This window comes from Indicator indicator, chromosome 10 (genome assembly GCF_027791375.1).
Source record: "Indicator indicator isolate 239-I01 chromosome 10, UM_Iind_1.1, whole genome shotgun sequence".
NCBI lineage: Eukaryota > Metazoa > Chordata > Aves > Piciformes > Indicatoridae > Indicator > Indicator indicator.
The window spans coordinates 14,976,749-14,991,334 of NC_072019.1; the positions used below are offsets into that span (position 1 = coordinate 14,976,749).

General features: G+C 43.7%; 1 protein-coding gene across 1 annotated transcript in view; it reads right to left on the reverse strand.

The window, feature by feature from the left end:
• Positions 1–14,586, reverse strand: part of HMCN1 (hemicentin 1) — a 204,862-nt gene that overhangs the window by 80,769 nt on the left and 109,507 nt on the right. The window contains exons 37-42 of the mRNA XM_054384518.1: positions 13,432–13,533; positions 9,466–9,642; positions 6,367–6,518; positions 5,072–5,195; positions 988–1,163; positions 589–685 (exon numbers count right to left, since the gene is read on the reverse strand). Of these exons, the coding sequence (XP_054240493.1) occupies positions 589–685; positions 988–1,163; positions 5,072–5,195; positions 6,367–6,518; positions 9,466–9,642; positions 13,432–13,533 (828 nt within the window). The remainder of the gene's footprint in view (positions 1–588; positions 686–987; positions 1,164–5,071; positions 5,196–6,366; positions 6,519–9,465; positions 9,643–13,431; positions 13,534–14,586) is intronic.

The window sequence follows — 14,586 nt, forward strand, 5'->3', positions numbered from 1 at the left end:
AATTCTTTACAGTGAGGGTGGTGAGGCACTGGAACAGATTGCCCAGGGAGGTTGTGGATTCCCCCTCCCTGAAGGTGTTCAAGGCCAAATTGGTTGAGGCCTTGAGCAACATGGTCAAGCGCAAGGTGTCCCTGCCGTGAGCAGGGGCTGGAACTGGATGATCTTTAAGGTCCCTTCCAACCCAAACCATTCTATGAATCTATGAACTTTGCAAAGCAAATAAAGCTTTTATTTATCTGAATTTCCTGCATTAATAAAGTGGAAAGTGAGTAGGTTACTTACGGCATTAGAGTGCACAAATAGGAGGTATGGATGCAAACCCAATTAGCTACAGCTCTAACCTACTATCACACATTGAGACCCAGCAAGACAAAGACCTGGGAAGTGGCTGATATTAATTCAGAACCAAACCAAAGTGAAAAGGCTGCAGTTTCTTGGGCCCATCAAGCTACAGCACTTATAATGACATCTGCCTGGCTGAAGCTCTGCAAATGAGTGTTTATGAACTATAGAGGAGTTCAGCATCTCACATCCTAACCTCACTCTGAGCTCCCTTTCCATTCCTGGAATAAACTTAATAAATCTTACCCCAGATCTTCACATTATAGTTCTTTTCAGTTTTCCCAGCAACATTTGTGGCTTCACAAGTGTAACGGCCAGTGTCCTGGACTTGAGCTCCCTCAATCTAGGAAGAAAACGGAAACCTGGGTGATTTCTTCTGACATTGTTACACATGAAACTTGCAGGGAGAAGTTAACCAAGTTTTAATTTTGTTTTTACATCAGTCTCCAGATATTTGTAATACAAATAGTACAGCATTACTCCTGCAACATCTGTACACAAACATCCAGGGTTCCATGACCAGGGTTCCTCATGCTCTACTGAACAGGGGGCTAATGCTATTCAAGCTCTAACAGGTGTCTGGTGCCTTTGTAGTGGGTACAACCCCAGAAAGCAAGTGTCACCAGAACCCCCTGCCCAGTTTACCTTCAGCATGCTTCCATCTTCAGAGATGCTGAGACCTGGCTTCTTCAGCAAGGGTCGCCCATCTTTAAGCCACGTCAGCACAGGTGGGGGAATAGCATTGCTCTGGCAGAGCAGCTCCATTGCTTGACCAATGAGCACCGAGACATTTTGCTCCTCTCCCATGATGTTTGGTGGAACTACAGCAATAAATCAAAACAAAGGACCTTTGGGCATTGCAGGCTTCCGGGAGCAAGCATACTGTGGAGTTGACAGCCTTCATTCAACAAAAATAAAATCACAGAATTGTTTTGGTTGGAAAGCATCTCTAAGATCATTGAGTCTGTGACCTGCTCCAGGGGACCCTGCTCTGGCAGGGGGTTTGGACTAGACCTTTCAAGGTCCCTTCAAACCCCTAATATTCTGTAATTCTGTGAGTCCAGCTGTTGACCTAACATAATGACGCCCATGGAGGCCTTGGTTAAATCCCTAAAATAACCCACAGAGATTCCCTTTGCTTTCTTGTCATTTAAAAACATACAGTATGATCACAGTAAACTCTTGACATGAACGCAACATTAGATCTGCAATTAAAAGATAGACAGAATGAAAACACTGCCAGCAGGAACTCCGTTGCCTGGTTACATATATCCAGTGAGATTTTTATGTTTGTTGTATAGTAAGACTCTTCAGTTTCCCCAACAAAACATAAGAAGCTGTACTCTCACGTTTCCTTTGCTTTTTAGTTTTGCAATCTATTACTCCAGAAAGTGAATGTCTGATGGCATAAAATATCAGGGTAAGAAGAAGGGGGATCATCTGTGAGAGGGCCTCACTCTGAAGAACAAGACACTGAATTCAATCAACACACATGAGAGTATAAAATGTCCCAGAGTGATACTCAGCAAAGCAGCAATACAATTCTCAAGATGTCCTGGAAAATAACATGAACAATAAAGTCTTGTTTTTCTTGCACAGACAGTACTAAGCAGAGCAGCTGATTTCACAGTTTGGAAATAATTTAGGGAAAAGTCTGGTCCCTGTGGATAAGAAATAGAGTAACTGGGAAAAAAATAAAAAAATCTATTTATCTTAATCTCTTTGTAGAATTCACAAAGGCCCAGATTCTTTACGGGTGTTGTGGAACTGAAAATTGGAAGCTGCAGAAGGCAAATTTATTTCCAAACACGTTTCCACCAATTACTTCTCCTCTCAGTTTAATGAACTGAAATGTGCTCAAAAGGAAACTGAGTTTGTGAAACAGAGGCAGACACTAAAGCATTTGTTTCTGGAGGAAGAGGGTTTAAAGTTACTCTGATTATGCTCTTGGTAACTGTATGTTACCCAGATTGTTCCAACTGCTAGGCTGGCTCAGAGCACTGCACATTTCTAACAACCTTAGTTCCAACTGCACTCCAAATTATTTTCCTCCTGCTTCTTCTTAATTAAGTTACCCACATGAGGCAAGTCCTGAGAGTAATATTCATTTTTGGTGACAGCCTCAGTCAAGATGGCTCTGCAGCTGAGTTCAGTGATGGCCAGCTTCTAATACAACAGAAAATTTAAACTTCCACAAGTTCTGTTGGAAAAAGTCCAGAGGAGGGCCACAAGGATGATTCAAGGGCTGCTATGAGGATAGGCTGAGGGAGCTGGTGTTGTTCAGCCCGGGGAAGAGAAGATTCTGGGGGGACCTCATAGCTGCCTTGCAATGCCTGAAGAGGGCCTACCAAAAGGCTGCAGAGGGACTTTCATGAGGGTGTCTAGTGATAGGTCAAGGGAGAATGGTTTGAAGCTGAGGGAGAGTAGGTTTACACTAGGTCGTAAGAAGAATTTCTTCTGTATGAGGGTGGTGAAGCTCTAAAGTAGGTCGCCCAGGGAGGCTGTGGATGCCTCCTCCCTGGAGATGTTTAAGGCCAGGTTGGATGAAGTCTTGGCATTAAAGTCTAGTTGAGAGGTGTCCCTCTGCCCATGGCAGGGAGGTTGGAGCAGATGATCTCTGAGGTCCTTTCCAACCTAATAATGATTCCAAATGACTTTTTACATTTCATCTAGCTAAAACGGACAGAGGTTCCAGAAAATAAGAAATAATTGATACATCCATGCCACTCTGTGGTTACACACACATACAACCTGTACTCCCAAAGGGACCTTGATATTCCCTGCTCTAGATATAAAACATTGGCCATACCAGAGTTCTGACCCTCCAAACTGCCCCATGCAGAGGCAGAAGCACAAGTCACAAGTATCCTAACCACAGGGCATTTACAAGGAAGCCAAAATAGCCTAGCCAACTATCACCATTCATCTTAGAAAACAAACTTCTAGCTTCTCTTGCAAGATTTTCCAGACTCCTGCTGAGAATTGTCATAAAGTCAGAGACTGTTAGAGCCAAAACAGTTCCCTCTCCACTGACCTCCTGAGAGCAGAGGCAAAGCTACAAAAGTTCTTCAATTCTAAACCACTCTCTCCACATCTGGTACCGTAAGATCTCTAAGACACATGGCAGATCACTGTTCATCCTCATTTCACGTGTGTACAGAACCACTGAGCTGCTTAAGGAAACTTAGAACTTGCTCCAGTCACACTCCCTGGCATTGCTCCTGGTGGTATGTCTTGCTCTTTGGTATCTTCACATCACCAACGATGTCTAAGAACACAGATTGACAAGGCATCTTATACAAGTTACAAAGAATCAGGATGAAGCTTGTACGAGTTACAGGAAATCGGAAGAATTTGCCTGAGTTCAGTCACAAAGATTTCAGAATTCACTTATTGATGCAACTGGAAAAACTGACCAAGTACAAGAGATTTCCTGCCTCTTGAAAGAGACATGGTTGACTGGTTGGGCTCAATACAGAGTCACTATTAGCACTCAAAAAGTCATCACCACTCAGGCAGGCACAGCAAGGCTTGGAAATGGAATAGAAACCAGAGACTTGTATGACAAACTCACATTGACTCATCCTAGTTGCATAAAGACAACTGAGCTCTGGCCCCAGTAATCTCTTTTGCATGTGGGATCTATATGGTTTTTTACAAGACAAACACTAATAAATGAGCTGGCACTGTGCACTCCCAGCCCAGAGGCAGCCATGTCCTGGGCTGAGCCCCAGCAGCATGGGCAGCAAGCGGAGCAGGAGGATTTTGCCCCTCTGCTCTGCTGAGACCTTCCCCTGCAGTGCTGGGGCCAGCTCTGGAGTTCTCAGCACAGCAGAGACATGGAGCTGCTGGAGTGGGGCCAGAAGAGGTCACAGCAAAGCTGGGAGGGCTGGAAGCCCTCCACTCTGAGGCCAGGCTGAGAAAGTTGGGGTTGCTCAGCCTGGAGAAGAGAAGACTTCAGGGACTTCTTGTGGCCTTCCAGTGTTTGAAGTGGGCTAGATGAGAGCTGGAGAGGGACACATTTTACAAAGGCATGGAGTGACAGGACCAGGGGTGATGGCTTCAAATTGGAAAAAGCTTGATATAGATTAGATGTCAGGAAGAAATTCTTCCCAATGAGGGTGGTGAGGCTCTGGAATAAGTTACCTGGAGAAGCTGTGGAGGCTCCAAGCCAGGCTGGGGGCGGGCCTTGAGGAAACTGGTCTGGTAGGAGGTGTCCCTAACCATGGCAGGGGAGGGTAACTAGATGATGTTTATATCTCTTCCAACCCAAACCATTCTGTGATTCTACCATTCTTTACATACTGAACTTGTAAATTCACTGTTGTAGCTGCGATTCCTTGTGGACACAAAGAAGATCACATTCACATACAAGTACACATATGTGCATACGTATAGTTTGTACTTACATGTCCACACCTCTCCATCACTATACCTCCCATTATGGGTTGGAACCATTTTAATCACTTCACTTGCCTGGGGATGCTCAAGAAACATGTGGCCATGGCACTCTGGGATGTGGTTTTACAGCCACGGTTGTGTTAGGTCAGCAGTTTGACTTGATGATCTTTAAGGTGTTTTCCAATTCAAACAATGCTGTGATTCTATGATAGGGGTTGGAACATTTTTATCCAATGTTGCTAAAGGTCTAGGCCACAGTGTATTTAATTAAAGCTCTGTGAGCAGTTCTCATGCCCCCAAAACAAATGGATTTGTCAGAAAATCTCACCATAGACCCTGAGGTCAATCTCTCTCTGGCTCTCCCCTGCAGCATTGACTGCCACACAAGTGTACCTTCCTGTGTCACTGATCTGAGCACTGGTCAGCGCCAAGACTCGGCCCCCAGACAGAACCTGCAATGCAAGCACAGCACGTTCAAAGTACATACCTCAACACATGACAGGAGTAGAGTGAAGGATTAGGTTTCATTTCACAATTAAATACTTGCTTTGCCATTGCTCCCCACCATCTCTGTGCTCCCTACACACTGCCCTGTGCTCTGTTGTTCTCTTTTGATGGAGACTCGCAGAAGCAGAAGTCTAACCCCACGTAGGTCCATAGGGAACTCCTGGCATTCCAAGTGTTTACAGGAGTTGGACATTCCTCCCTCTTGCCAGTTTCAAACATTCTGTCACAGCTTTCGTCTGTGCCCTGTGAGCTGTCCCAAGAGAATACAAATTTCCCCTCTTCCTTTGCAAACCATAAAATTAGCTCTCAAAAAGCAACCATGCCTTCTCATTCTAACAGAATATTTTTTTCTGAATTCCTATTGTATGTAATGATGTATGACATAACCCTAAGCTATATGGATCTCTTCAGCATAGGAATATGTTCCAATTTCCTCCTTTTGCCACTAAGTGAAAAATTTATTGATGCAAACTCTTACTCAGTATGAAATGAAGTGAAAGAACCATCTTATTTCAGTGTATCCATATCTTATACTTCACACAGTAGTTACTGGACCTAACTCACATCAATAACCTAGAGCAAAACCTCCCCTATGGGGGCACACTAAATGAGTTGAAGCTGTTCAGCCTGGAGAAGAGAAGGCTAAGGGGAGACCTTAGAGCAGCCTTCCAGTACCTGAAGGAGGCTTACAAGAAAGCTGGGGAGGGACTTCTTACAAGGGCTTGTAGTGATAGGACGAGGGACAATGACTTAAAGCTGGAAAAGGGTAAACTTAAACTGGAGATTAGGAAGAAAATCTTCCTAAGAAGAAGTGAGGGTGGTGAGATACTGGAAGAGGCTGCACAGGGAGGTTGTGGATGCACCCTCCCTGGAAGCGTTCAAGGCCAGGCTGCACGAGAGCCTTGGGGAACCTGGTCTAGTAAAAGATGACCCTGTCTATGGCAGGGAGGGTAGAACTAGATGATCTTTAAGTCTACCCAACCCAACCTATTCCATGATTCTATTAGACTTTCATTTACAAACCTCTAATTTATTCTGTTCCATTAAACTGCAGCAGTTTAAAAGCCTCTCAGGACAAGAGGAAAGACCACAGATAGCAGGATTTGAACCCAGTACCTGGAGTCCATCACTAAAGCTGGAAACAGGGCTACCATCTTTAAGCCACGTCAGAATAGGGGCAGGGATGCCTCTTGCTTCACACTCCAGTCGCACTAGGTTATTAACCACCACTGTCACCATCTCACTGCTGCCAGAGATTGATGGTGGGACTGTAAAAACATCAAAGAAAACAAAGCTGAATCAGCTACAGGGGAGCATTAATCACAATGAAATGAAATGGACTGCTTACTTTTGGACATGACTTCTCTTTCTGCAAGGCACTACATTGCTGGAAGGGTTTCTCATATTGAACTCCTGTCATTTGTTTGCTCTGTGCCAAATCCTGCTTTCTTTGCATAAGCAGTCAGATAACTTCAATGAAACTACTGTGAGCAAGGTAAGGAGGAGGGGGCCCACAGCCCAGAGAACAGCTGTGAAACACAGGAACCACAACATAAAACCAGAAAATATTCCCTCAGACTTTTATAATATTCCATTTAGGCCTTATGAAAGGCATTAAGAGTGGTGAGGATTCAAGAAAGAAGTTTGTCATGTAAACTGCATAAAGCAAAGAGTCACAGATAGTAATAAACTGGCCTTGCAGAGCATCTGGGAACATTTACCAGATGAGACTGTGTAACATCTGTCTGTCTGTGATAAAAAACAGCTGAACGGAACATCTCAAAACCCTCACTAGAGGTATACAGTCTAGCACATTTTGTAGAGCTGTGTTAAAAAGGAAGAGAAGGAGTATTTAAAAAGGGAGATATTTCATTTATCAGGAGAACCAAACCAATTTTATTTGCTCCTACCACTAATAACATAGTAACAAAGCTTGAGTCAGTATCAATACAAAGTTTAATACTTGGAAGTCCCACCTAGAAAGAGATAAGAGTGGTGTGATCTACTTATACTTGTCCTTTGTGAGGGGGAAAAAAAAAAAAAAAAGTTCTTTGCTGAAAATAAGATTCATTAATAAATTCAGCCTGTAACTCTCTTAGATCAATTCCAGTAATAGCAGAAAAAGTAGAAGAAAAAAACAAGTGTTACTTCATACTCTCTTTTTTTCCCCCCACATGCACACAGTTCCCCAGTTTCTCTGCAATAACATCCATTGTTCTCAAATGCCTGAAAATCTTGGAGCGGTGAGAAAGAAGTGGAAAGCATTAATACAATGAACTCATAAGAATAGACTAAAGTGGAACTCAACCTGCTTCCTGCAGCAGGCCTGCCTACTTCCATTGCATGCTAAACTGCAGGATCAAGCATTGCTTTTAATGCAAAAATGATCTGGTAACTTCTACCATAGCTACTGCATCCACAACACTACTAACAACAGAAGCGGCTTGTATGACCAGGAATGGACCCACACAGCTGCTCATTCATAGCACCAACTGCCACGCAGAGATGCAGAGCTGAGGATCAGTAAAGGTAGCATAACTTCCACAGGATCCCAGCATGGTAAGGCTTGGAAGGGACCTCTGGAGAACATCCAGGCCAACCCTGCTGTTAAACCAAGGTCACTCCTACCAGATTGTCCAGGATTTCAATGTGCAGGTGGGTTTGGAATCTCTTCAGAGAAGGAGACCTCACAACTCTCTGGGCAGCCTGCTCCAGGACTCCAGCACCTTGTCTCTCTTGAACTGCGGAGCCCAGAAATGGACTCAGAACTCCAGATATGACCTCATGAGGGCAGACGTGGAGGGGAACCTCCCTCAACCTGGTGATTACACTGTTCTTTGTACTTGACACTTCAGTCTGTTCTCCGTTAAGTAGGCAGTTCTTGCTTCCACTATTTAGAGGGGAAAAAACCTCAAATTTTCTGTCCTCAAACTCACAAACTCTAAATAAACTGGATAATAAACTTTGTGGCAGATTCAAAAATCATTCCACTGTATGCTTGGCACAATGCAAGCTGAATTAAATAGGTCATGGATAGGTGTTTCACTTTCCTTTCATGCAGTTAGTTTTGGCCACATATTCTGTTGCAGAAGGGGAAACAGTTTTACGTCTCAAGGTCAAAAAAAATCTTAATTCCCTAGAAAACTCTGGACACATCCACTGAAATTCCACCACCCATAAAAAGACACACATAGATGTAGGAGTTATTATTAATTTTTCAGCTTAAGCAGAATAATGATCTTGGCTCTAAATACTTCCTGGGAATTAATCCCTGGGTGGGGTTAACCTTTGACCACGTTTTGAGCCCTCTCTTTTTCCCATGATGATCATTAATTCCATGGAAGTGTACCGCCCAACTCATTATTTGTTAATTAACATCAATAGCAACTTCATACCCTGTCTGTATCTCAGCTGGGGACACTGCCAAATGTGGGCCACAGTTTTGCATGGAAGCCTCCCACAGAAAGCCAGCTACATGCATATGCATGTTTCAAAGATAAGAATTTGGATGACATCCCCATACCAAAGCCACTGAAATCAGTGGAAAAGCTCCAATTTGGCTTCTGATCAGGTGTCTCATGTCTGTGAACACCCACACTTCCACTTCATCTCATTAGAAACAGTGTATTTTTCTTCTAAACTCTTAGATTATGAAAGAGCATTTGACCTGTGTCCTTTTCTTTATCTACTGCGAGCTATAAACTCATATGAACCTGAGAAAAAACTTCTTGTGAGGGTGGTGGAGCCCTGCAGCAGGCTGCCCAGAAATGTTGTGGAGTCTCCTTCTATGCAGAGATTCCAAATGCACCTAGACATTGTAATCCTCGGCAAGCTGCTGCGGGTGACTCTGCTTTAGTAGGGAGGGTGGACTGGATAATCTCCTGGGGTCCCTTCCAACCCCCACCAGTTTGGGTTTCTGTGATAGAGCATAATCCAGCCATTGCAAGGTCTTTCAAATTGCTGAAATAAGCAAATCATATGCTGAAGACTTCTACAAGTCTGCTGTCTTTGCTCAGTCTTCCTAGAAATTATTTCCCTACATTTTCTTAATTAAAAACCTTTATTCTAAAATCATTGAAAAACAGAAGAGTGACCTTTTCTTCTCTCAGACCCCTGCTATGTCTCTGCCAGCATGACGAGCGATGGCAAGCCTGCTCAGCAGATTTGAAATTGAGAGCAAATATTGGTGGGCTTTGTACATTTTCTAATACTTACCATGGACCTGAAGGCTGTAGAACAACTCAGCCGTGCCTGCTGTGTTGACAGCCACACACTTGTAGACACCAGTGTCAGAGATCTGAGCACCCTCGATCTGCAGAACCTGGCCTCGGTTCAGGAGCGTGGCGCTGGCAGCACCGCTAAGGGGGCGGTTGTCTTTGTACCATGTGATAGCTGCAAAACAAAAGGAAAGGTGGAAAACTTCCCCAAAGTACCCCCACTGCAAGCAATGGGACCAGAGCCTTCCAACTTGCCATTTTAGCTTTCAGATACTGAACAACATTAGCAAATCAATAATGACAATCTCAACATGAGCCAGCAATGGTCACTGGCAGCCCAGAAGGCAGCTGTGTGCTGCGCTGCATCCAAAGCAGTGAGAGCAGCAGGACAGGGAGGGGATTCTGCCTCTTGGCTTCACTGAGACCCCACCTGTAGTGATGTGTCAAGTTCTGGTGCCCCCAGCACAAGAATGACATGGAACTGTTGGAGCAGGTTCAGAGAAGGCCATGAAGATGATCACAGGGCTGGAGAACCTCCCTTATGGGGACAGGCTGAGCATTAGGGCTGTTCAGCCTGGAGAAGAGAAGGCTCTGGGAAGACATTAGAGCAGCATTCCAGTAGCTGAAGGGGAGCTAGGGGAAAGCTGGGGACTTTTTACAGGGGCTTGTAGTGATAAGCAAGAGTGGAAATGGATTGAAGCTGCAGAAAGGGAGATTTAGATTGCAGATTAGAAAGAAATTCTTCAGATTGAGGGTGGCGAGACACTGGAACAGGTCGCCCAGGAAGGTTGTGGATGCCTCCTCCCTGAAGGTGTTCAAGGCCAGGCTGGATAGGGCCTTGAACAACCTGGTCTAGTGGAAGGTGTCTCTGCCCATGGCAGAGATGGGATTGGAACTAGATGTCTTTAAGGTCCCTTCCAACCCAACCCATTCTATGAATCTATTCTATGAATCACCATTAATAACAATTATAAATAACTAGAAAATGAGAAAAATCGAATATGTGTGCAAAATACAGACCATGCCTACAGATTTCAACAGTAAACTTGACAATATCGTCCCTGTGCACTGTAAACTTCTGAAAAAACATTTTGATGTTTAAAAAAAACCTACCACACAAGGCACACTGAGAGGACACTTGCATCGAGGTCAAGAGCAGCTAGTTAAAAATGTGCACTAATATGATATATGTTAAGGTTTTCATCTTTTACCCTGAAATATTGCTACATTAACCACCTGGGAGAGTTGATAGAATCAAAATGCAAGGAATCAAACCAAAGTACAACTGGCAGACTGAAAAACTGAACATAAATCCCAGAAAACTGCTACTACTTCAACAGTAACTTTATCAACAAAATTTGAGGACCTTTTTGCATCTCTGCCAAAAGATGCCCCCCTCCATCAGCAGAACATGTAACTAATGCTGCACTGGCATCACTGCTCTGCTAGGTGAGAGCAGAAGTCTTGTGAGGAGCAGCTGAGGGGTTATCAGTCTGGAGAAAAGGAGGCTGAGGGGAGACCTTGTGACTCTCTATGGCTCCCTGAAAGAAGACTGGAGCCAGGTGGGGTTTGGTTTCTTCTCCCAAGTAACAAGTGATAGGATGAGAGGAAACAGCCTCAAGCTGCATCAAGAGAGGTTTAGGTTGGACATTGGGAAGGATTTCTTCCCCAAAAGGGTTGCCAAGCCCTGGAACAGGCTGCCCAGGGAAGTGGTGGAATCCTCATACTTGGAGGGACTTAAAAGCCATGTAGGTGATGGGGGATCTGGTTTAGTGGTGACCTGGCAGTGCTGGGTTAACAGTTGGACTCGATGATCTTAAAGGTCTTTTCAAAGCAAAATGATTCTGTGATTCAATAAAACTGCCACTTACTGAAACATTTTCCATAGCACACAAGTTTTCTGTGAAAAACAGACAACCAAGAAGTAACCTGGCCTGTCTGATAGACAAGACGGCACACAGGCTTCTTTCTTTTTCAGTGTGCTGTTGTAGTATCACCTTCCTTAATTAATGTCATACCTTGACATTAGTACCTAGCAGGGTATCATAGACAGAAGCGAATAAAGTGGTTTCACTGTCTAAGTTACATGAGCTCCACCATGTAAAAAACGTGTAGGCATGGCACTTCAGGACATGATTTAATGGCCATGGTGGTATATGTTGACGGTTGGGCTTGATGATCTTAGGGGTCTTTTCCAACCAGAATGACTCTGTTAATTGTTTTTCCTAAAATAACTGGCAATTTGTTGAGGAAAAGTGTGCTACGTGGATATGAAATCCTTATGTTCTCATAGCATTTCACATATACTCCAATAATTACATATCTTGTTTTATGGAGGTATGAATTATTCTTGAGAATAATATTTTGCTAAGAATTAATTGTTCAAAATGAGGGGAAGGTGAACCTGGATGCTCCTCTGAAAATGGGACACAGCACAAGAAAAAAGTTGCTGTACTAGCTATATCTGTAATACACTATTTTTTGCTGTACAATAATTAATAGAGAAAATTATTCTCCTAATGCTACATTATTTTTATATCCCATCAAAAGAAGGTGGGAACATAAACTACACATTAGAAAAAAAAGGAAGCAAGTTTTATCTGCACACCTCAACATCAAGAACAACAAAAAAAGACTAACTGTAATAAAGCCCAAAACAACTAATCCAAGAATCCTATTGCTGAAAGAATTCCAGCAATGAAGTAACTGAAGTCCAGATTGCTCTTTCTTCATTTTTTTGTCATTTCAGAAACAATTCAGAAGATCCAGCAATCTAAAACAGAAGCCAAACTCCTTCAGCTCTCACTTGGCTATGATTTCTGTGGGAAACTTGCTGTAAAAAAAATAAATATTCTAATTCCACAAAATGAGAGGAAAATAAAAGACAAACATATGTAGACAGCAGAGTTGTCAAAGCTTAGAATATAAGTAGAGCCCACAAGTTCATGAGTGTCATTTATCACTGGAGCAAGCCACAGACAGCTCTGTACACACACAGAGAACCTACTCCTTTTCACAGGCAAAGGACCCAGACCAAACAGTCTTCTATTAAATTTCAGTAGACTCAAGGTCTGACACTTGACAGGCACCCTCAGAACACAGGGTGTTGGTTTAGGTCTGTCCTACGCTATGAAATACTGACCTGAAAGGAGAAAAGAGTGGAGTGTTTATAGCTTATTTCTGGAGCCCCCAACACAAGGAACTAGAACTGTTAGAAAAGCCCAGAGGAGAGTCATAAGATGGTCAAAGAGCTGGAGCACCTCTTCTGTGATGGCAGGCTGAAAGAGTTGGGGTTGTTCAGCCAGGAGAAGAGAAGACTCTGGGGAGACATCAGAGCAGGCTTCCCTAGTCTACATGAGAGCTGGAAAGGGACTTTTTACAAAGGCATGGAGTGACAGGACCCGAGGTGATGGCTTCAAATCGAAAGAAGCTCTGTTTTGATTAGACACTAAGAAGAAATTCTACCCCATAAGGGTGGTGAGGCACTGGAACAGGTTGCCCAGAGAAGCTGTGAAGGCTCCAAGCCTAGAAGTGTTGAAAGCCAAGCTGAATGGGTCCTTGAGCAAACCGCTCTAGTAGGAAGTGTCCCTCACCATGGCAAGAAGGTTGAAACTAGATGACCTTTAAGGTCCCTTCCAGCCCAACCCAATCTGTGATTCTATGACTCAGCTGAAGTCTAACAGCACTCTTGTCTAGAAACAGGGTACCACTGTATGTGCAGGACAGCAGATTGTCCCTGTGGTTTTCATCTGTTCAATTAAAAATGGTGAAAAATCAATGAATTCCTCAATACTCAGACCACATCAGCTGATATATTGACATTTCCTATTACAGATAGCACTTAACAAAAGTTTGTAAACAGTTTTAAAACCACCTTGAGAATATCCATTAGTTTCAAAAGACAGGCAAAAGTGAAAAACTTTTCTCAAAACTGCTTCTTGCTCTCAAAGGGGCATGAACATACCTGGTAAAGGGTTCCCAGACACTCTGCATTCAAGATGGATTGGATTGTTCACCACCACTGTTTCATTTAATATTTTTCCTGCATCTTCCAGACTTGGTGGTTCTGGAAAAAGAAAAAGGCATTGGGTTTCCTTAATTCAGCCACCCAGTTAGTAGAACGTCTACTCAAAGTCATCTGCCCTCTGAGAAACTCTGGGCAATGAATTGCACAAGTTTCAGCTAACCACTGGATGATCAAGGAATTTCTTAAGAAAGTGTGTTTTTGAAACAGAAATACTCTTTAGTTACATAACCCCTTTACTCTGCCTTAGTGAGGACACATCAGGACTACTGGGTCCAGTTCAGGGCTCCCAGTTCAAGAGAGACAAGGAAGTACAGGAGACAGTCCAGCAGAGGCTTCAAAGATGCTGAGGGGCCTGAAGCGTTTCTGTGAGGAGAAAATGCTGAGAGAACTGGGGATGTTTAGCCTGGAGAAGAGCAACCTGAGAGGGGATCTGATCAATGCTCAGCAAGAGCTAAAGGGTGGGGCCAGACTCTTTTCAGTGGTGCCCAGAGACAGGACAAGGGGCAACAGGCACAAACTGGAACTCCGGAAGTTCCATCTGAACAGGAGGAAAAAAATTGCTGTGAGGGTGGTGGAGCCCTGCAGCAGGCTGCCCAGAGAGGTTGCGGAGTCTTCTTCTCTGGAGAGATTCCCAATCCGCCTGCACACTGTGATGCTCGGCAAGCTGTTGTGGGTGGCTGTGCTTTAGCAGGGGGGTTGGACTGGATAATCCCCATAAGTCCATTCCAACCCCTACCATGCAGGGATCCTGTGAAAAGTCATTATGTATTTTCTGGCTCTACCCTAGGCAGCTAGTCATATAGCACAGAACAGTAATTCCTGTAACATGGCAAGCTTCTCTCACATGACCTGGTGGCATCAAACTGAATATTGTACTTGGCTTTAACAAATCAATACTCTTCACCTTAAGTTTATAAATTTGCCACATGACAGAAACATCAGATAATGTCACTGAACATGAAGGAAAAGAGGTATTTCTGAGCATGAGAGGGTCATTAAAATTAACTGTTATGCAAGTATCATACTGTAAGACAAGTGTGGTTTCTCTTTCTAAGCCTCATCCATGGAGATACCTCAATCTCTCTTAGCTTC